At 46.3% G+C, this 24,167-nt stretch overlaps 1 protein-coding gene across 1 annotated transcript in view; it reads right to left on the bottom strand.

Annotated features, from left to right (window-relative positions):
- The window catches only part of LOC126546155 (uncharacterized), a 20,443-nt gene extending 3,119 nt beyond the window's left edge, over positions 1-17,324 (bottom strand). Inside the window, exons 1-3 of the mRNA XM_050194270.3 lie at positions 16,187-17,324; positions 3,131-3,192; positions 1,699-1,776 (exon numbers count right to left, since the gene is read on the bottom strand). Of these exons, the coding sequence (XP_050050227.1) occupies positions 1,699-1,776; positions 3,131-3,192; positions 16,187-16,274 (228 nt within the window). The 5' untranslated portion in view covers positions 16,275-17,324. The remainder of the gene's footprint in view (positions 1-1,698; positions 1,777-3,130; positions 3,193-16,186) is intronic.
- Between the last annotated feature and the right edge of the window lie 6,843 nt (positions 17,325-24,167).

Raw genomic sequence — 24,167 nt, 5'->3', positions numbered from 1 at the left:
TCGGTAACTACTATTCGCTCTCATTTAGTTAAGGGAGTCAAATAATCACTGGAGTCTCAAGGTACCCCAAAAGTTCGCGGCATTGTCGCAATGTGAGTGTGTCTTCAGACATCACGATCAAATCTTCCACTGCATCTGTGCATCTTTTCGAATGCGTCATTGCGCATTCGAAAAGGTGAGGACTAGTGCATTGCGTTTCATTTATTGTCTCAACTACTTCCAGGCCTCGTGACAGGTCACGAGACATGACGTTGCCTTGGAAGTAGCTCTGACAGCCCATACATGAGTTGCGGTGGGAGCATTGGCCTTACTAGATTACGGCATGTCGTACGACGCACAGCGTTGTACGTATTTAGAACATGTCAGGCACGCTCGCCTGTTGGTGTGTTTGCGTTTACGCGGTATGCCGTTAATCCATTAATATATTGCCTGGGTGCTTCAAGATACGACTGTGTGCGCCAACATCCCGAGGTTCTCTGTTGCGAAACGCTGGATCAAAACCTTTTTGGCGTTCTACCACAGGCAGATTACGAAAATTTCGCAGTGCATATTTATTATGTAATCGTGAATAAGTCCTTAAGCGAGGGCTTGCGCTAAAGTAAGGGAATCAACAAACTAATTAATAGCTTTTAGGTAACTAGATCGTTCACGGAAGGTGCTACATGTACAGTTTACATCCGCAACGCTTCAAATTATGTAGCTTCACAAGATTGGACAAGCATGGGACCTTGACTGTAGCGTCTGTCACACTCCCGAGACAATAGCTCATGTACTTTGCGTGTGCCCTCAATATGCGGCCGAGTGAAGAGCACTTAAGTCTAGTGTTGACTGCTTGGAACTCCCGCCCCTTTTCGGAAGGAAAGATTTTAGGCGCGTGGAGAAGAGTTGACTATGCCCAACGTGCCATAAAGTCACTCTTGTACTTTCTACGCGAGACTGGTTTGGACAATCGCCTCTCGAACCTGTGAGATGTGCAGACAGCACGAAATGTGTTTGTGCGATAACTTTCTGTGTGGACCAGATTACTCAATTGCGTGTACTGTGTCTACAGCGCGCATCCGCGCGGACAACGTGTATATAGTCGCTCATTGTGTCATAACATAATCACCAGCCACCTACATTTCCCTGTATTTCCCACTTCCCCTTTCCCCAGTGAGGAGTAGCAGGCTACAGTCGCGCTTTCCAGGCCGACCTCTCCTCCTTTCATTAAAACCTACTCCTGGAGTGCGAAGACAACGTTGCCGTTTGCTGCTGGCACTTGCAGCTCATTTTACGCGCGCACGTGGCGGGTCATTTAGACATATTTGCGCCGCTTTTTTTTTAGAATGGTACAGGCCAGGGTATATGATTGCCATATGTACTCGGTACTATTCGTCTTAAGTGAGCACTTCGCACGTGAAGTGTGAGGAATAGAGCGATATTATCTTGAGTAAAGAAAGTTAAATTGAATTTGTGTTGAAAAAATAATTTTTTAGCCAGACAAAGTTTACTGATAGAGCATATTTTTGCGCAGTATGTCCAAATACAAGCTATTCTTCATTGCACTTGATCGCTGGCTGCATCGCAGGCGCTTAAGCTCCTGTTTATTTCGGTAAGAATGCAAAGGCAAACATGATGTACATTGTAGGGTGTGATCAGATCGAATTTGCGCACTGACTGCGCAAATTACGTCCGTGATTGCAGCTCTTCTCTTCTTACCGGCGTGCAGAGCCATGTCGCCAGCTTTTTGCCATCCATGCGATTGTAGTGCATGACCTGGAACACCCTTTCTTTGTCCTGCAACATTTACATTCACGCTTAGTTTCACGTTTTTTAAAGCCCAAGAATGTTGTTTATCTTATTTACGAATTTCTCGAATTTTCTACAGCCAGTTTCGCTTTCGTCATGACGCTGAAGGTGGTCATGTGGTCACGTAGCATTGCAACTAAGGGTGTGCGAATATTCGAAGCTTTCGAGTAACGAACTGAATATTGCCCTATTCGGTTCGGTCTTTGAATCGAATAGTCGCGATTCCACAAGAGGAATATTTTTCGAACATTTCAAATCGCCAACTAGGCTCGCTCAAGCAAAAACTGGAACAAGTGTGCGACAAATTTATTCCCAGCTGTCATAGTAGATGTAAAACAGGAGAAGTTACATTACGTAGTGGAGCACGCTGCGTCATCCCTAGAGCCAGGCTTTTCCGGCGAATTCGCTATCGTGCGCACTCACCAATGATTCCCAAAAATGCAAGTAGACTGCTTGTTTGCTTCTAATGTTCATTTTCGGCTTTCAATAAACAATGCTATATAATTTACGATGTAATTATAGAAGCTTGCTAACCTTGTGAATATGCTGGGATGTGAACATTGTTTTATATTAATGGTAAAACAGCTGTTAAATATTCGAAAACCGTTCGAAAAGTATTCGATTCTATTCGCTTCTGGCACTATTCGATTCCGATTCGACTAGGCCTCGAAAGTTACCATTCGCACACCCATAATCGTAACGTCTTGGCACTCGCTCTGGCTCCCGCGATCGTCTGCTATGCCGCTACTCGTGAGAGTAGCTGCATATTACATTACATATGCAATGGTCCGTTAGATATTTGACAAAAATAGCCTGTGTAATGGCCACTGCAGCGCGCGCTACAACGAAATTATAACCAGAAGGCTTTCTCACCAGCAATGCTATCGTCATAACAAACTCCTAGCGAGTTTTGTGCGTTCCTGTCATTTCAAAAAGACAATGAACGCTTGAAGAAATTAATAAAAAGAATTAAATTCTGGCCGTTTTGCGTGCCATAACCTGATTATGAGGCACGCCGTAGTGGGGAGGCTCTGGAATAATTTTGACCACCTGGAGTTCTTTGCCGTGCACCCAATGCATGGCACACACGAGCGTGTTTTGCATTGCGTCCCCTATTGGCGCGCGACCGCCGCGGACGGGGTCGAACCGTCGGCTTCGGCAGCGCAACGACACTGGGCTACCGCGGCGGGTCGCCAGTAATATTGTTACACGCTATTATTTGTTGCATGCAACGTGAGAGATCCCTGTGCAAGTAAGTCTTGCGGGCTCAGATTGGCCGGTAACTCAATTACGAACACATAACTAACGCCCAAACAGATAAGCTAAAGAGTGCCACACTTACTCGGTCTTGCAGGTTGTTCACCGTGCACTGGAGTACTCGTATTTTCTCTCTCATTCTTAGAGCTAAAAGAAACGACAAAGACAACGGTTTAGGTGCACAACAATGTTAGAGAAGCACATTCGACCAGAGTGAACGAGGCTTCAGCAGGTGCATAATCGGCGCTTCTTAAGAAGGACTTAATAAAACAACAGTCACATGGAATTGGTTTGTGACGTTAACAGCTGAATTTTCATTTTAACTTCCCCCTTTCGCATTAACAAAGAAAGGGTCGGTGCAGCTGTAGAATAATGCAGTAATTGAAAGTAAGTATGCCTGGCGTACACGGTAAGCCCACATCCTTTACGAGTTTCTGTGTTAAATGCTTTTCGTTTTTCAACCTCGGTGATGTAGTTCTAAAGGCTCCAGCTGGAAATTATCCGCCCCGTATGGGGCATAAGTTCGTCTACGAAGTATGTTCCGAGCGAAGTGATACAGTGAAACTTGTAAAAGAGAGGGAGTGAGAGAATAATATATCTAAATGCTGACTTTAGGCCTGCAAGACTAGTGCCAATCAATTAACTATTTTCCCTCTACATTTGCGTTGCTGATGGTGCTTGGTCACTGTGAATTGTGAGCTATACTAATTGTGGTGTTGTCGTTGGGATGGCGTTGTTGACAGTGACGCTGTCGATGTTTTCGGCGTTGTTTCCCGCCAACCGTAGGATTCTTGGGGCATCCTCCATTCTTCGTATGTGCTATGTTTTATACCCATCATCATCATTGTCGCGTACGTCTTACTTTGTGCCATCGACACTGTTTTCACGACCATGACGATGAAGAATTGCGCACCTACACACCACGATCTTCTCAATTTCGGTTGCGATCATTGGCCAGTACCCCCTCGTGGGTACGTTCCATGTGCAGAAGGCGCCGCCACCACCACCACCACCACCACCAACACCACCACCACCATGTAGTGGTGGTTGTGGACTAATTTATCCTTTCCTTCGCGCTTTGGGGATAGGGAAGCTGAGAATGGGGAGGCGGCCTGACGACGACACAGTATCATCGGTGACGACAACGGTCGTCGTCAGCGGAACGGAATGGACATAAGGATGGACTAAACAAATCCAATTTCGAGCTCTTAACTGATGTCGCAGTAAAAAGGAGAGACAGAGAGAGAGGAATTGTGCACGTAAACGCGATGCAGCGCGCGACAGCTCTTAAAGTTCTAGCACTCAGTCGACATGTCCTCAAAAAGTTGAACAGCGCGTTTTCAAGCCCTCTGTGCGGAGCAGGGTGAGAACCGCGAAATTATAGCTAATTTACGACCTAGAAAGGTTACAGGTGTCTGCAATCCTTGACTTTCTCCGCACCAAATCTTATCTCGTAATCTCTCCTTAGCTTGTCCATGCATGAGAACGTTTTCAAATTTGCACCTGGAGTATTCGGTATTGCGGCACTAAGATGACGTCAATGCCGCTTCAATTAGGTTTCACAGGACATTACAGCTCCTCATAGTAAGATTCGAGGATATCTGCGCAACATTCAGCAGTTACAGATCATAGTGAAAAGCTTGTCACATGTAGTCGGCCCCGACTAACTTTTTTCACATCGTTGCCAGTTTAGGACTGCCTGGTGCACCGGTGCGACATGATCAGGGCTGTGCTACACCTCCCCTTTGCCTCCAGCGAGGAAGCCGAGGGCTTCGCGAACCGCTTCTACATCGCACTTGTTCCATCGCTTCCTATCTCCTCGTTACTCGTTGCTTTCTTAGGAGTGCCTTGGGCACTGAGGTGCTAACCACAAGAGTGGCGCCGCGAGCCACTGCATGCCTTTCAGAGGGCACCGTTACAGGCTCAATGCTGGTTGCGGGGACTTCTTCTCTTGGAGTTTTTACGTTAAAGGGAAACTTCCTTTCCGTCACCCCACTCCCCATCCCCCACAGCACAGAGTTTCCTATCATAATTTTCCATTGGGAACTCTGGAGCTAATGTCTGCGGGAGCTGCAGTGTGGGAATGATGGGTAGTAAATGGATTCGCGTAAAGTTTGTCCTTCAGCCATCAAACGGAATTGGGACTTTGCAAGTCAATAATTTTCAACAAAATATTGCGTTACAAATGCAACAATTCGCAATCATTGTGCATATGCGCAGAGACTTACTGACTTGCTGTGTTTCGAAAACTATTATTGCTTGAAAATTTGAGAAACATATAGCATAATAAATAACACCGCAAGAACGTCTGAAGCCACAGGCACGAACACTATACAAATTCATTACACATAATTCTACACATTACACACATTACAATAATACCCACATGGCCGGGCCACGTGGGTATTATTATTATTATTATTATTATTATTATTATTATTATTATTATTAGTATTACATTTACATGCTTAAAAACAATCACAGAGAGGAGAAGGAGAGCTAACTGGCAACTGCCACTAGGAGGGGCGCAACGCCAACTGGTTTAGGAGAGAAAATGTACGTAAAATTATCAGTCATGAAAAAAAAATTGGGATTTCACGTGCCAAAACCACAATATGCTTATGAGACACGCCGTAGCGGGGGACTCCGGGATAATTTTGGCGACCTGGGTTATTTTAACGTACACCCGGTACACGGGTGTTTTTGAATCGGCGAAGAACAGGACAGAGATTAAAGGAAAGCAGCATAGTGAGTGAAGAAGCAGGAGAGAGAATAAAAGGATGGGAGAACAAAAGAATAATAAATCATGCATGCGGGTCACACATTCATCGGGCGGCACTTGTGGCAAATGGTCCACAAATTAGCATAAACAGAGCGAAATGGCTAAGCATACAAAAACCTGCATTTGGGGCGTTTACATGAACCCGACTAGCACCGGTTGAGTGTATTTGTAGTAATCGGTTGTTCACTTAAATAATTAGTTAGATAAATAAAGGAAAATGAAGCGAAGAAAAATTTCAACAGTAACAGGGCATTGCGTATTGTTTTGCGTATTACGCCTAAAGAATACAAGAGGAGAAAAGCGGGCAGATTGTTTTCCAGTCTAGCGCAGTCTGCTGACTTGTCGGGCAGAGATTTTCCCGTTGTGTTCACGTGAACGCTAAACGGTCGGGCAGCGCCAGCTTCACTGCACGGGGCGGGTTCACTCAGCTCGACCAACGGTCATGTGGAAGCGGACGGGTCCGGTCGGAGTTTCCCAGCGCGCAGCGATGAACGGGACGCGCTGCGGTCTCTCTTACCTCGCCGCAGGGTGCCGCAGCAATCTTGACTCGTAAGCATACGAGCTCGCGTAAACGCTGTCCCGTCTTGATGTCCCACTCTGATTCGACTCTTTCTTGTCGAATTCATACAAACGTAGCCATTGTGGGTGTTTTTTGCATTTGCAGCTGGGTCGTGGGACCGAAGTGCATTTTCAAAACCAAGGATAAGCGTCTTGCCGGGCAGGCACGTGTTTGCTGTGCTGCAAAACGCGATGCAGAACGTGAACGTGCGCGTTACCGCGAAGCTAAACGGCGCAACGCTTCTGCGATGAGAGAAGAACGGCAGCAGTTTCTTCCTGGTAGTCGGAAATAAAATAAAATTTCTCGCACAATGTGTGTCTATGCATAGCGTTTAACTGGCACGATTCAAGAAAGTTCCGCTTGACGTGAATTCCAACAAGTATGTCCATTGTTGTACAATCAACAAGCACGTTTCCGCCCCAGGGCTATGAAACAGGCTGAACTGCCTTTTTGCCACGAAGCAAGCAACTCTGGTTTGTTCGCATATATTTTACTTTGACAGAAGCCACCAGTGAAGTGGTTATACCATGAATGTCAGCTAACACCAAACACATATCTCATCTCACAACATCGACGGGTTCGGAGAATGGTGCCGTTGATTATATTAATAAACAACCGGCTAATTGGTGTGCAATATTCTGCGATCAAATGCAGCTCTATGAAGTGTCTTTTGTCAGCTATTGGCTACCGGTTACTGCATCATCTCCTCTAACGACATCGCCCACGAAGCTGCTATAGGAAGACACACAAAAGGATAAATTTTGTTTCTATATCTTTATCAAGAATTTGCACAGCGCGGCACTCAAGGAAGCAAGTACATATGATATTACGGAGGCGGCACACACCTGATTTCACTCACCGTCGTTTGCATACACTCGATTATCCTATCCAGCTGCGCTTGTTACGTGGCCATCGCGTAATGAAGAAACACTACTCTGTTGCTTTCGTCCGGGCTTCACATTCACTACATTCTTACACATTCTTGATAGGAATGATAGGAATGACCGACGTAGCACGGATTGCAATGCCTATTGTTGTGAAGAAAGTGTAGAACACCTGCTTGCTACTGTCAGTCCCTAGAAGACGGGAAGCTTGCGCTCCGCACTGCTCTAAACCAGCTAGACAGAAGACCGTTCGCATTGAACAAGGTCTTGGGACCATGGTCTCCCATATCATAGCAGCATACGGCCACAAAAGTGCTGCTGCGATTCCTAAAGGCAACCGGACTGAGAGACTGTCTGTGACATAGCGCTTCAATTACGTCGGTGACTCGAATGCACATGATCTACAGGCTTCCTCTCCTTCTCTTAATATTGCAGCAAAGCTGTTAGCCTCTAGTTGGTCAGGATTTTTCGTGTCCGTCAGCAAAAAAGAAAAGAAAGAAAAAATGAAAAAAGAAATTGAACCAAAAGAAAGTGCATATTTCCTTTGGAATCAGGCATACAACGCATAGCTCAGTAGTCATTTCATTAAAGAAAAGCACAAAACAAGCGTCAAAACCGCATGATGGATGATAATGCGCCTGTGAACAATGCGAGGCACGTTCCTTCTCCCCGCGTGTGTTTTCCGGTAAAGATTACAGTTGCATAAGCTGCTCCAGGGGGAAAGGGGCAACAGTAACGTACGAATCAGTGAGTGACGTCACCGAACTTCATATATAGAAGGGAGATCTGCCTAGCAACTCGTTAAGTTCATTGCAAGACCACTATGGGTAGACCACGCAAAGTTAAGACTCCCGAAGAACAGCGTGAATTCGAGGAGCGTCCTATAGTGCAAAATCGTAAGGCTGAACAACGGTGTCGTGCTAAAACTAGGCCGGCCAATGAAACATTTCACATCCCCATTGACGGCATTTGAGTGGTTTTCGAACAGATTCGCTGGCCATCCACTTTCGCAGGGTCGGGATGGCGAGCCAGTTTTTTCCCCCCCCGTTTCTCCTTCCACCGGTGCAGGGTAGCCAACCCGGCTCAGTCCTGGTTAACTCCCCTGTCCCCCCCACCCCTCCTTCGTCTTTCATTTATCCTTTCCTTTCTCTCTGTCATCTTTTTGGTATTATTTTTCTGTACCTGATTTTAACCTTGCAGAACGGCATATATTTATCATGACCATTTCTGGAGCCCATATTAGCTCTTGTGAGCTCTTTCTATGGCCTCCTTTTACCGCGACGGAAGCGCTACCACCTTTCACCATATCCCTTTGCCAATTCAAGTCATCTGCGGGAACTTCGGCCCTGCAGTGCGTGTCTTTTATTTCTTTTTGATTTTGGCTTTTTGTTTAATGTTTCTTTATTACTAAATTGCATTTTCGGCCACATGCAATCTCTCTTTGCTTACTTTTAATCGGTTTAAGATATCATGCGAAATGCTTGAAGCATGCAGGCTTTCGCTGAACTGTACATATTTTTTGCCTTTCTTTTTCTTTCAATAGAGGGAATAAATAAAAATAAAAATTAAATACTATCGCGAAGAGACGATACTTTGCTTATAGCCTGAAAAACCCGCTAAATAAACAGTAACAGGGCATTGCGTATTGTTTTGCGTATTACGCCTAAAGAATACAAGAGGAGAAAAGCGGGCAGATTGTAGTGTTTGACGAGCCGATGCTATGAAGTTAAGTACAGTCTGACCGGACGGCAAAGGCATTTGGCATCCGCTTATGTGGCGCTCAGAGTTCAACAAAAAAGTAACAGCTTCACTTGAGAGGCGAACCATTGATAGCGATAGCAAAATATGAAGACAATTACTACGAAGTAAGGTTAGTAGTATTGTCGGCCGTATAAATTTCGTAAACGTTCGATCACTAGTTAAATTAACAACCATGGTCTCACGCACTTGCACACAAATCTGACTCAATGACTATGACCATTCACTTTCGCAACGCTGGCGTGATGAAGAGAGGACGCTGCGGTGAGCGAACGCTTTGTGTTGCCGCTCGCTTCTCCGCGTCTGCTAAACATATATTACGCGACCTGTAACACTATAGGACACGGGAAGACAGCTTGCATGAAGCCACCAGCCATCCGTGCTTGTCCTTAGCCTTTCTACCCGCCGTAGGTTAGGATAGGATAGATAAACTTTATTAAAAGAATAATCAGAAGGATCGTTAATGGCCGGGGCTCCTATTCCAGGGCTCCGGTGGCTCTTGCCATCTTCTCAGCTCTCTGGATAAGCTTGAGCTGGTCTTCGAGGGCCTAGCTAGACAGCAGTGCCTACCATTGCTCCCTCGTGGTGTTCGTGTCCTGGTGTTCTATGTTGTATAGCGTGCACTTCCACGTAATGTGGTATAGGGTTGGCGTGGCCCCGCACCACTGGCATTCGTCCCTGTAGGCTCTGGGGGTATGCGATGTAATATGTGTAGATTCGTGTAAGTGCCTGTCTGCAGCCTACGCCCGGCAGCGGCATCATCGATTTCGATGGGGTGGTGGATATCGCAAGCGACACCCTCTATGGTAGTTCACGATGGCTGAATACTCAGGGTCGACAGTGTCCGGGTCTTCTGCAACCGGCGTGATGAGTGCTCGGTTATGCACGAATGCTCGATCTGCTCTGTCGGCCTGCAGGTTACCCGTGATGTCAGTGTGGCCCGGCATCTAGAAGATGGTTTGGGTGGTGATGTCCTCAGTGTCCTCCTTGAGTGTTTGGGCTAGGACTTGTGGAGCATGTCTTCGATTCTTCCCTGTATAGAAGTTGCGGCAGACCTGCTGAGAATCCGTGAGGATCGTCAGTGGTTTGTTTGCGTGTTGGCCTTTGCGGATGGCTAGCGCGATGGCCAGCTCTTTGGCTTCCGTGATCGTGCAGAGGCGGGTCTATGCAGCGGAGGTAACGTGGCCTGGGCGCTCGTATACCACTGCCACTGCGCCCTTGTTCTTGGTACCATACATGACGGCGTCCGTAAAACGCGCCGTGGTACGAAACCTAAATATTTTCTCCATGTACTAGGCCCTTGCTCTCCTCCTGCCGGAGTATAGGTTAGGATCCATGTTGCATGGTATCGGGGCAACGTGATACCTGTCCTGGACGTGACGAGGTATCGAGGAGGTTTCTTGGATTTGTGTTATAGCTTGGAAGCCCAGGACCTGCCGGCCCGTGCGAGTCCGCGCAAGTCTCTGTAATTGCGAGACGTAAAGGGCTTCTGCCAGTCCGCTGAGGGTGTTGTCTAACGCTAGTGCCAATAATTTTTCAGTCGATGTACTGATCGGCAGGCGGAGAGCGGTCTTGAAAGCCATCCTCAAGAGCGTGTCGGCCTGCTCGTCCCGAACTGTGTGAGATGGCAGTAGGGGAGGCTGTATGTGATTCTGCTTTCCACCAGGCTTCTGACCAGTCGGAGCGTGGCTTCTTCCTTCATGCCTCTGTTCTTGGATGTTACGCGGGAGATCATGCGTGATATCGCCTTGACACTGGTTTTGAGGAGTGTAAGGCTGCGTGTGGCCCGCTGGTTGGACTGCAGCCACATGCCCAGCACCCTGAGCAATGGCTTCTCTGATATGAGACCCCCCTTAAGGTGTACCTCGACTTTTCTTGTTGGGTCTGTGGGGACCGTGTGGTTACCCCGGCCTCGCCAGACTCGTAGGAGCTCAGATTTCTCGAGGGAGTATTGTAGTCCCCGTTAGCTGACGTATTCTTGAATGAGGTCAGCTGCAGTTTGCAGCCTTTACTCTTTTTCAATGAAAGACCCTGTTGTGGTTCAGAGTGTTATGTCCTCTGCGTGAATGGCGTGCCGAAGACCTTCTACTTCCTGCAGTTTGCTTGCGAGGCTGATCACGACGACGTTGAACAGTGTGGGTGAGATGACACCGCCTTGTGGTATGCCCTTGTTGTGAGGGTGGTACACTGGAGTCTGGATCTCCTCCATCTTCAGCAACACAGTGAGAGGGCTCAGGAAGCTCTGAACATACTTGTGCGTTCGCTCACTGCAGTTGGTGTTGGCGAGCCCTTCTAGGATATCTTGGTGGCTGACGCTGTTGAAACCCCTTTGATGTCGATTGCTAGGAGGACGTGTTCGCCGCTGCAGGGAACGTTGCCGAGGACCTCTTCATTGATTTGGAGTAGTAAGTCTTGTGTGGACAGGCCTGCGTGGAAACCGAACATGGTGTCCGGCAGGTGTTTGTTCTCTTCTAAGTGTCTCTGTAGTCTCGTGATTATAATTTTCTCGTACACCTTATCGAGGCGTGATGTGAGCGAGATGGGTCTGAGCTTTTCAATTGCCAATTTCTTGCCCGGTTTGGGGATCATGATTATTCGTGCGTGTTTCCGCATTGTGGGCATCTTGCCTTGTTCCCAGTGTTGATTGAGAAAGGCCGTGAGCGCGGAGATGGACTTGTCGCTGAGGTTTCTGATCACGGAGTTCGCGATGTGGTCCGTGCCCGCCGCTTTGTTACCCGCCGTAGATTGCATCCAAGATACGGCGCGCGAGCCGCGTATACACTCAGCAGCCCAGTCAGCCATACGCAGCCACGGCCGGGCTGCGTATGGCACATCTCCACTCGCTTGCGCTTAATCACGTGACCTATGTGACCTCCACTATTAGGCTCGCGGGACGACGGCGCGCGTAAATTAAGCCACCACCCTTCTCGGCTCAACCTCGCACGCTTTCACTCGTATACTCGCAGCATATGGCGTTCGAGCCGCTCATTTCTATCGCACTTGGACTTTATACGGAACACCAGGGCGATGGCGATGGTGAAAATTTGCTATGAGTGTGCATGCAATTACAGTCGCAGTAAAAGTTCTTCGTACAATCCACGGTTAAGCTTCTAAGAGGAAGAACGGCGTTGAGCGCCCAACAAGCTGACAAAGCCTTCTGGTATAGGGCGTTTTAATTTGGGCTATGGGTCTCCGTGAAACCACAAGTTCACATGCTCACATGCGCGTGCATGCACGTAAAACAATAAAATAAAATGCGCTGTCCAATTTTTGAGCTGTCAGAATCCCTTGCTCACTACCCGCAATGGAGAAATAATAAAACTGCGCAAAACGTAGAAGTAACTTCACAGATGGTGCTCTGGTGATGCCGCTGTTGCTATGTTCCATCTGTTCATGGAGAAAGGCTCTGGAGACCCTGATGCGCTCCGGGGACCCGGTCGTGCAGACCATGGCTACTGACTGGGCTGCCAGTGTTATGGACCGAAGGAACATAAGCGCTTGAGTGCAGTGGGGTCGTGCGAGGGCCCAAGAGCCTGCATGCTCCAAACTCCTCAGTCTCTATAATAAAGTTTTATCACGATAATGATGTTCTGCTGAATGAAAGGGCACAAAGTCTGGCCTGCTGCGCGTGGCGAAAATTGGTACAGGCGTCTCGTTCACCCGGCAGCCGCCGCAGCCCCACCGGTCACGGAGAGGGGCTAACCGGTGGCGCGCGTCTATTCTGGGAGGCACCTTGTATAGAGCGCATAAGTCTAATTTGGTAGCGGCTCACAGCAATATATAACTATGAAACTTGACTTCATACAGCTACTTTGTCGCTCGATCGTACGTTCGACGGAACGGCCACGGCCGTACTGAAGTCCCTGTATGTAGTGAGTGGTGAGTGTTGGAGTGAGGTGATATGATGGGGGTTAGTTGTAACAATAGGCGGGTTTAGCCTGGAGGTCAAGCCTGGCAATTGTTCCACCTGAGCGTCTCTTACCGTGTCACTGCAGTTTGTTACCACACGTCCAGCAAACCAGCCTCTCTTATAGGAATGCAAGAAGACGCGATGCTTCCTTGCGGGCTAAAACAGACCCATCTGGGAACAGAAGGCGTTGCAGGCACGTGTGCAGTAGGTCCTTCTTTTGCAGGTTTTCATCAGAGTACTCTGGGCACGACCACAGAAAGTGTTCGGTGTTGCGTGTCTCTTCTCATGAGGTAGAGTTCGGTGAGTCAGTGGGTCCAATCTTAAATAACCTTGCTGGTGTATGAGGAGACCCTGTCATTATTCAGTGTAGTATAGTAGAGGTACTAGTGATGCTTCCTCATGACGAAATTGCATATTGTCCTTTTTACAGAAGCCACAGTGCTGCTGGAGATAAGCGAATCGATATAACGCGCAGCTTTTGAGCAAGCTGGCTGCGCAACAATGTGGTGGCATCGATGACGTGCAGTACATTCCTCCTATACCCTATAGAAAGTGTCGCGCGCCACGTTCTTTCTGACTCGCTCGGGCGCAGTGGTGATGTAGTACATACCTTAGGGTTGTCCACGGCCATTTTCACATCAGATTTTCTTTTTTTTTTTTTGTTAGAAAGCACATACAGAGGGACCTTAGGCCGTCCATACCGCTTACTTGCGACCGCGACTTGAAATCCACTTCTCATTTCACGGGAAAACAGTGGTGTGAGCTTATATGTAATACTAGAAAAATCCTACTAAAGAAAGGCTGTTCCGGCACCCAAATGCGCACACTTAACCATAAACTGTCAGAAAGCATTTTAAGGAATCACAGAATGGTTTATGCACAACACCGCCACCGCCATAAAACATTGCTGAGTATCATAAGAAAGCAACGAAAATCGCAGCGGGCCAGCCGAATATTGCGCTGGTTCCGAGATATGCCTTGGCACCGGTATTGCACTGACTTCGGGACATGCGCAGCAATTTCCGACCACGTGTTCGAGACATGAGGCGCAGAGGACACTTGGCGTCCTCTCATAGTGGGCGTCCGCACAGTGCTAATTGACTGAATTGGCGTCGGAGTTTAAAAAGAAATGGAATCTCACCAAAAAAGAGAACGTAGTTAGTTAGGATTTGATTGTTATATGAAAAAGATCCATTTGGGAACATTTCCGACAAATTTTAGCTTTGTAGTATTAAAGGTACACTTTTCTGTGCGTTTTGGTTACTTCAGTGGGTTACCCATTGAAAACCGTAGGCATGACCACTGTACCAGATAATGCCAAGCGATCATCCAAGATCCTGTACAAAAACTCGTACGTACCATCAGCACAAGTTTAAACGTGAAGAGGAAATAAGTGACCAGAACGCCTGTTACGCGTAATCGCATGTAAGTGCAACGTGTTGTCGCTCTGTAGCCGGTTTATATCATAAGCATGGATTAGTCCTAAATGTACGTTCTGGAGTCTGAATTAAGTCACTTTTATAAAAGGAGGTGAAACTGCACAGCAATGCATTAGAGTAGCTTAGGAATAGTTCGCGTTTGAACTTATGCTGAAGTACCTAAGCGGATAATTTTGAGTTTCTGGATTAGCGGTCATGGAGGATATGTGTTTTAAAAATTATTTTCACCCCACAGCAAATGGTTTGTTAACTTCGTAGTGACTTATTACCTGCTGCAAAATTTTCTTGGCTAGAATGCGCCAGGTCAGCTCGGACAAACTGCGTTTAATGGTGCTGCTATCGCTAGCGCTGGTTTTGTTTCAGCGTTACAGGCTCCCGTACGTTTATGAGTCTCTACATGCACCATTCAGACGGTAGCTGCGGAGTGTAGCGCCACCCCACAGCAAGACCTCTGAGCGGGCTGCGAGCACTTGGTCCTGGGTACTTTTGCTACAGGTAATACATTGTTGTGAGCCGGAGAAGTGTACGTAACAGCTATCAATTTATTAAGAAAGGTAACTGCGTAGTAATTCACCTGGTGAGTACAAGACACTGCGATATGTAATTCAGTTGAAGTATTAATTCCTTGCTCCAAATTATAATTGCAAGCTAGCAACTTACTCGCAAACATAATTGGCTTATATGCGCAGTAACTTGAGTAGAGTGTTTAGGTTGCGCACAAGCCTGCTTCGTGCGCCATGTCCCCCCCCCCCCCCCCCCTCTCCTTTCCCGATTTCTTTTTCTCGACGCAGAAACTAGACCAAACATACTAGTTGAGTCAGTCGGGCATCACATTTGTTTGGAGTGATTTGTGGTCAACTGCTGAGTTTACATCTCGCTTAGTGGCACTTACTTTCAGAAGGCTCTTTGCGACCATGCGTGCTTTTCGAAGTGTTGCTCGTCGGTTGCTGAAAAGGAAACTGCTCGACAGGTCGCTTTTGGCAGCCGGAAGACGACTATTGCGTCGGCTGCGCTTCTGTGGGCATCACTGCTCTGTAAACGTTGCCCTGAATGCCCGCCAGAGGTATACAGGTATGACGGGCAGATTCTTTTGTTTGTGCTCCTCTCTCTGTTTTTGTTGCTCCGCTTCCGCAGTCACACAGCCCCCCCCCCCCCCCCCCTCTTTTTTTTTATTTTTGTGGACGGTCAGTTCAAGTATCACAGAATGTTTACAAGTCCGCAATAAGCAAGCTACTAAAAGCACTATAAGCAACGCCTGTTCACAGTAGGGTTTAGAAAGCCGAAGCCACAAGAAAGTTTCGCCTCATTACAGCTTTAGAGTGCAGCGAGGAATTGTAGGGGTTCGCTGAGCCATCTCTGCCTGCTGTTTGCGTATTACGCCGCACGATTCAAATCGAGCGCACAAGTTTTTCTTTTTTTTTGTTTCACTAGAAGAAAAAAAAAAAAGACATTTGTAGGAAGTTCCGGTACAATGTGGTCAACCGTTACAAAAACACTGATGGTTAACAATCGCGAGCAGTGTTCTTATTTCTGCGTTGAACTTGAAGACATGCCTAAACCATTGTTCGACAACCGTAAAGGTGCCGGTAAGATATGGACTAATGTGGCAGGGATGCCTGAGCGACTCGGAATCGGTCTATGATTCAGTACCACTCAGGACGTCGCTACCACATTACACTCGACTTCGCGCTGCTTGTGTGCACGCGTGCACGAAATCAAACTGACGGGCAACTCCTTTTGGGGCGAGTCTGCGAGACAGGATTCCTGCCGGAAGGTTTCATTCTGAGTTGATGCAAAACACAAACTTACGGCAGAACGCAGGGCTCGCAAATTCCTGGGCACGTACAGCGCACATGGCGCTCATCACCAAGCTTAGGCTCAGCACCGCCACTCTCATGGTCGCCGCTGTTCTGCTTTCCACGCCTCGCTCACGCCCGGTGGGAGAAGGACACCGAGCTCGTTTCGTCTTCCCGCTGCCTTATGTGGAGCATCTGTCACCCGGACTATCTGTATTGTACCCCGCACTTGTCATGCATGTTTTTCGGCCTTATTGATTGAAATGTCGGAGCAGGTTTTCATGGCTTCTTTTGCATTCCATCGCAATAGTTGTTTGTCCGCCCGAGTGCCAGCGCAACGACACGACACATGTATCTATGCTGAAACAATAATAGCGGTACGTATGTATGCATACATATTTTTAGATAGAGACACATGTGATGTAAAGAGAACTACACAAGCAAGCTTGTGTTTTGTAAAGGAAAAAGTAAAAAAAAAAGAAGAAAACGAACACCGTAGTCCTCCAACCATGACAGAGGTTCACTCGAAGATAGAGACTTGAAGTGATCAACACTATGGAACAAGAGATGTCTAAGGCCGGAGCCAACATTTCGACAAGATTTGTCTTCGTCAATGCATCGGCGCCACAGCTTGTTCCTTGTTCCTTGTTCGACCGCTGTGAAAAAAAAAGAAGAAAAAAGCTCTAGTTGGGCGATAAAAAAAAAATGAAAGAAAAAGCTTCTACACACCTTTTGGAACCAATGTGCTCCAATGCAGTGTTTAATTAAATGCCGTAAAACTAACGGCGATGTGTACGATTGTGCTTTTCTTCTTATGCAACGTGTAATATCTCGTAGTGTTTAAATTTATGCATTGCAGAGGTCACAACTGTAATCTCATGCAATTTTTTGTATTTGTGCACTACACCGTTCACAAGCTATGCCCAAATACGAACACCAAATCAGGCGGATGCACGATATGAGAAACTATGCAACCATGTCACAAGGGTGAAGGCGATGTATGATGCTTTTCCAGGGAATAATTGGGAGGCCAGGCGTATTCACAAAGGAGGGCGACACATAAGTAAATACATTTAAGGACTCTGTACCCTTTGTGGCACAGTGGCACACATATGTAGGATTGGCCAAGAATGGGCACGTAGCCTACGACCGCTACCCAATAGCCAAATCGAAGAAAATCAAATAAAAGGAACCGAGGAATATCATGCGCTATTCCAGTAAGAGGCCTGTGCGCTTTAGAGATACTTATGAATCGATCCTGTACTTACGTGTTTTATGCGTTCTTTTTTTTATTGACATGATACAAGGAGATGTTGGCGCACAAATACGGCGCCGGTTACTCCTTGGCTCTTCGATATGAGGTACACAGAAAACACAGTCACAACATAAAACATATAACAATATACAACGTAGTTGCAACAAGGTTGCGGTAATTCATTGTTTCCACAGAATAGACAGATCCTTCATCGACTTCCTGCACGATACAAGGTTGTATTTGCATTTATAAGTTATTTTCTAGTTTTTTTTCTTTCTTTCTATGCCATAAGAAAGCCCTCCTGGTAAAAGAAAAACTGCGCTCACTGGCATTACTTTGCTGGCCAGCACACAGGGGTTATATAGCCCGATGGCTGGCGCTTGCATTCGGCGCACGTGCATACAGGGTGACCCAGTGAACTTTAGCCAGAGTTAACAAATATGCGAAGGCCACGTAACTGGGGAGAACCAAGGTAACGTTGTGTGCTTGGAGATACTCAGATTTTTTTATTCCGCCTCATTAGATAATTAGTCTTAATTAAAGAATCAACCTCTCAAATATTATAATTAGATGAAAAGTGTCAATGAGAAAATTGTAGAACAACGTGAAAAATTCCCGATACAGCTTTCTGTTGCTCAATGCGTGCTGCATAAAATTGTTTTTCCGAGCCTGAAAGTAGCCCGCAAATGCACGCAAAATTGCCGCCAGACTAGCCGCTCCAGGCACTTTGCGTGTATTCGCGGGCTTCATCGACGCTCGGAAAAATACCTTTAGGTAGCACGTATTGAGCAACAGAAAGCTGTATCGGGAGTTTTTCATGTTGCTCTACAATTTTCTCATTGACAGTTTTCATCTAATTATAATAGTTGAGAAGTTGCTTAATTAATTAAGACTAATTATTAGGCAGAATGCAAAAAAAAATCTATCCTATTATCTCCAAGCGACGGCAAACAACACCGCCTTGGTTCTGTCCAGCTACGTGGCATTCGTATATATTTAAGCTCTGGCTAAATCTAGCTGGGACACCCTGTATGTATGTATATATCGTATATACAGGTTGTCCCACATAACTTGAGCCAAAGTTTTAAAAATTAAAGGCTCTCCGGACGCGAGTTAAACCGAGTGCATAATGTAGGCACTGGCCTAGACTTACTCAGGATATTTTTTATTTCCCCCTTAACTAGCGGATTAGTTATGTTTAATGAATCAACTTTTTAAGTACTGGCTGCAGACCCCAAGTGTTATGCCCAAAGTTGTAGAGCACCTTAAGAAACCTCAATAAATTGTTTCCAACACGATATATCTCACGTGGTCCTTTTTTGCGCGTTCCAAAGAGTGCCCGCGAAACATGAAAAAATACCACGGGACGGGGCGATTGCGCACTGTTATTGTGCTGCTCTCAAGCGTGCGATGGATGAACAAAGTCGGCTGCAGCGAGACTGGCCCGCGACAGGGCGTTACGTCTGGTGTAGGTATCTGGGCATGCGGCTTTTATCGCATGACTGCGCAAATGCATGTTGCTGGCCTAGCGGTGCCGAAGCGATAAAGCGTCTAAGGAGAGCAAAGAGAACAAGAACATAGCTTTAGTTTTTGATGCTTGAAACGGGCAACAGCTGGCAGCCTACCGATGGAGTGTAATGGGGTTAGGTGGGGAGGCGACGTTAGGGCGCTGGAATGATTTTCCAGTGACCTTCAATGCAATAAGTGCCCTTTGTTTAAAATGCGTGTTCGAAGAGGTCACCATCTGCTAGAATGTACATTTGGCATCTCATAGGCACATTTTCCAAGGCGTTCTTGATGGTGTCAGGGATGGAGTTGCAGACTTAATTTTTCTTTTATGCTCTCTGCTTTGTGGTTGGTGTCCGGTATACTTGATGCTTGACGTAGCCCAGAGAAAGAAATCTAGGGGAGTTAAATCTGGTGACCGTGCCGGTCAAGCAACGGGCCCATGCCGTCCAATCCATTTCTGCGGGAATACTTCATGCAGCCATTGGCAAGCTTTGCTGCTGCCGTGCACGGGAGCACCATCATGATGATACCAAACATCCTTAATCCTAGCCAGTGGAACTTCGCAGAGAAAATCTTCAAGTGCCCCATCAAGGATGTCGTTGACGTATCTTTCGCCTGTAAGCGTGTTATCAAAAAATACGGGGCCAATGAAAGTGCTAAAGGAAATTCCACACCACACATTAACCAACCACTGATATTGGTGATGTGTCTTCAAAACCCAGTGAGTGTTTTCGTCTCTCCAATAGTGAGCGTTGTGGATGTTCACTTGGGCATTACGTGAGAAGGTAGCTTCATCGTCCATAGTATTTTGTTGACAAAGCCTGGGTCCTCTTCCGTCTTAATTATGATCGAGTTTGCAAAGTCCTTTCGATTTTCGAAATCGCGGGGCTCCAACATCTGGTGCAGCTGCACGTAGTACAGATGAAGTGGCCCCTTAAGTACTCTCCACACTGAAGACTTTGACACACCAGCTTCAGCACCCACACTACAAACACTTGCCTGTGGGTCTGAAGAAAACTTTGAAATAATATCTGTCTGACGTAATAGTTCTGCAGAGGCCTGCAAGGTGGAGAGAAGTAATTAATAAAGGGAAAATCAGACATCCACCAGTTCGTCGCAATCGCTACAAAGGAAACCCCTACGGGTTCCTCGAAAGAAAAGCCTCACAGGTGAAGAAAAATTCGTCCTGGTCCGGGACTCGAACCCGGGACCACCGCTTTTCTGGGGCAGCCGCTCTACCAGCGGAGCTAACCAGGCGGCTAGCAGATGGCTGAAGCGAAGTCGCAGTTGCCTCGAGTTGTTGACAAATTCGACTTCGCCCTGCCATCTGCTAGCCGCCTGGTTAGCTTAGATGGTAGAGCGGCTGCCCCGGAAAGGCGGTGATCCCGGGTTCGAGTCCCGGACCAGGACGAATTTTTCTTCACCTGTGAGGCCTTTCTTTCGAGGAACCCGTGTGGGTTTCCTTTGTAGCAATTGCTACGAACTGGTGGATTTCTGATTTTTCCTGTATTAATATCTGTCTCCACGTCCTCGCCCAGTATTGAATATTTATGTCGTTTCTTCGTAAAATTCCCAGTCTGTCTCAGCGTTTCATATGCACGCACAATCGTCGTTGATCTCAGACGCGTACCTGGATACCATCGTTGAAATATCTCAACTGCGGGCCTTCTATGTCTCCTTGACGCACCTAGAGCCAAAATCATATCTGCTCTTTCCTCATTGGAGTATGCCATATCTGCTGCTCAACGTTGGTCACAGCCGAATAACGTTACTGTGGAGAACACGCAGAAATACGGGCGACTGAGGAGGAGCACTGGATATATTGCAGTTCGCTGGGATTGGTTCAAACGTGGTACGTACGGTATGACCTACATCCGGTAAACTGGAAAAGCCTGCAGGCGCACTCTCTCAGGGACTGAGGCGCCGGTCACGGTGCACAAGTGTGAAGCCAGACACGGCCAGCCGATACTGCGACCACGACGGGATGCGCACGTGCGGGGTGCGAGATCAAGAAAGAACCTCTGGTAGACAGTAAGTGTGAGAAGGAGAGCAGACGGATCCAGTGCGAAAAGAGTCATCGTCTGAAGAAGGCATGCGCAATCTTCCTCGAATATAGCCAGGTTTTTGTTATCATTGGTTAGTTTTGTCCCCGTGTGATTTGTCCGCTGTTATTCGAGCCCTAAGGTTTACAGTTGTAGCACCGTTCAATTCGAAAGCTACTACAAGGTCACTTGTGTACAAAGGCAAAATTGTAGCAGTCGTCATCGCCTTCCATCGTTCCCAGGCGCTTCGCCCTTTCCTTCTTTCAGGCACAATCGAAATGCTGCTTTCGTATTTTCTTTTTTGTGGCTTTAGACGCTATATCGCTTCGACACCGCTCGGCGAGCAGCACGCATTTGCACCGTCATGCGATAAGAGCCGTATGCCCAGATACCTACACCAGAAATAATGCCCTGTCGCGGGCCGGTCTCGCTGCAGCCGACCTTGTTTATCCATCGCACGCTTGAGAGTAGCACAATAACAGTGCTCAAGCGCCCCGCAACGTGGTATTTTTTCATATTTCGCGGGCTTTCTTTGGAACGCGGAAAAAAGGACCACGGGAGATATATCGTGTTAAAAACAATTTATTCAGAGGTTCCTCAAGGTGCTCTACAACTCTGCGCATTGCACTTGAGGTCTGCAGCCAATACTTAAGAAGTTGCTTAATTAAACATAACTAACCCATTAGTTAAGGGGAAAATAAATAAAATAGCCTGAGTAACTCTAGGCCAGTGCCTACATTGTGCATTCGGTTCAACTCGCGTCCGGAGCGCCTTTACTTTTTAAAATTTTGGCTCAAGTTATGTGCGAGAACCTGTATATTATAAACCACGACGAAGAACGGTCTACCGGTCGAAACTGTGGAAATGAAATACCTGTTCTGTTTACCTTGTAGCATCGCTCAAGTTCTTTGTTTGAAAGGTAGCTTGAAGAATTTGTCTTTCCTGACATTTATTACGTATACATACACACACATATACAGGGTGTCTCACATAACTTGAGCCAAGAATTTAAAAATAAAGGCGCGTCGGAAGCGAATTGAACCGAACGCGTACTATTCGCAATATGCTATAGTAACTCAGACAATATTTTGTTTTCTCCGTAACTCACTAATGAATTGAGTTTAATCACCCAACTTCTTTATTATTGGCTGAGGACCCCAAGTATGATATGCAGATTTGTAGAGCACCTTCAGAAACCACCAATTGAGTTGTTTCCTTTAATTACGATACGTCTCACGTAGTCCTTTTTTTTCTTGTTGTAAAGAAAGCCCGTGAAATATGAAAAAAAAAAAGCCACGTCATGGACCGTTTGCGCAGTGGTATTATGCTGCTGTCAAGCGTGGTATTTTTTAAACTCCGCGGGCTTTCGTTTTATCTCGTTGGAAGTGCCTGGGTTGGGCAAGATTTGTGAAGCTCCACAACTTTCCTATTGACGCCTGAACGTTTCAAGCTATATTTAAGAAGTTAATTAATTCATCTCGGCTAATTACTCAAAAAAAGAAAGACGAGCAAAAATATGATAGTGTAAGTTTAGATAAACGCTAACAACATCCACGTGATTTCTGTTCTGAAGATCCACGCATAGGTTTATTCAAAATATTGATTAAAGTTAGCTGGGACACCCTGTATATGTATATATATATCCGGCGAGGTACCTATCGACCTAGGAGCACCTACGCCAAACCCAGGGGGGTTGTCAAAGAAAGCTTGCCTTTAAGAGGAAGCTTTAGCTCGGATGCTCCTATATAAATACATGTAAAATGAGAATTCGTTTTTCTCGGTAACCACTGCACCAAATTTCACGAGGTTTGTTGCATTTAAAAGAAAAACTTAAAATCTAGTGACTGCTGGTTTCGAATTTTTGAGTTGTTTTATTTATTTATTTTATTTTCGCATTTTTTATTAAAAATGGGCAAAAATCGAAAATTTTGAAGAAACGAAGCTATCAAGTTTACAACTCTGTAACTAAACAACGAAAAAATGATAATACAAGTCTGTGAATTGCAACTAACAGTACATCTAAAGCGGACAAAATTGATATGTTACATATGAAAAAAAAATTGTAATATGGAAATACAGCTTTTGCAGAACCCTTGTAACCAACGTAAAAAAATTCACGTACGATGTAAAATGACATATCAAATTTGTCCGCTTTGAATGATCTAATGGATGCCGTTTACAGAGCCTCGATATCTGTTCTTGATGCAGAGCCATGAATTTGTAAACTTAATGCTTCTATTTTTTTCAAACGGTGGAATATTTGAAAATCTTTTAAAGAAAGATCAGGACATAAATCGAAATTCTGCTTCCAACTGTCACTAGAATTTAACTTTCTCTTTGAAATGCAACAAATTTCATTAAAATCGGCACAAGGGTTATCTCAGAAAAACGTTTTTGCTTTTTACATGTATTTGAATAGGCCGCGTCGGAGTTGGGCCCGAGCTAAAGCTTCCTCTTAAAGCCATAATTGATTTTTCAATGGAATAGTACGAATATACTGTTTTGCCGTGGCGATTGTAAAAAGGCGACGTAGGTGCGTAGGGTTCAGCGTTGTCTGTTAGAAACAAAAGGTTGTGCAGATCCGACGCACATTTTGGACTCCATGTGAAGCGAACCTTTCGTGAAGCGCTGAATGAAATGCTATGCATTTGCCCGTTTCATTCCTGCGTCACTGGCGTAAAGTGGCGCGCGCGCGCGTGCCCTCGCGCGCCCATGCTACGCAATGGGACAGTTCTTACACCAGCCTGAATTTCTTCATTTCTTCGTACTTATTTTACATGTACCGTGCCGCTTCTTCGCCCAGTACATATGGATGTGGGTACCTGCGTGTGGGTAAGGGTATGTGCACGCCATGGTACGGGAACGATAATCACCATCAACGCGCCGCGATCATATCAAAGAGCTAGTCGGCGCTGGCCTGATTTGTACATCACCCGCTTCTTGGCCAATCCCCAGCTGCGGGTATGTGCTATGTTATGAAAATTATTATCAAAATCAACATGTGGCGACAATGTGAAAGAGCTAGTTGGCATGAGTATACTTGCGATGTTCGACTCCAGGTCCAGGTGACGGAACGCGGTCTTTCCAAATGACCCCCCCCCCCTTCCCACCCTCCTGCTTTTGACATTTGTTGTAGTCTTCGTGTATCTGGCACAAACACATTCAATAAACACAGTCATGGTTTCGAA

This window comes from Dermacentor andersoni, chromosome 1 (assembly GCF_023375885.2).
Source record: "Dermacentor andersoni chromosome 1, qqDerAnde1_hic_scaffold, whole genome shotgun sequence".
Lineage (NCBI taxonomy): Eukaryota > Metazoa > Arthropoda > Arachnida > Ixodida > Ixodidae > Dermacentor > Dermacentor andersoni.
Note: the sequence above shows the minus strand (reverse complement) of the source record. Positions and strands in the feature narration are given on the sequence as shown.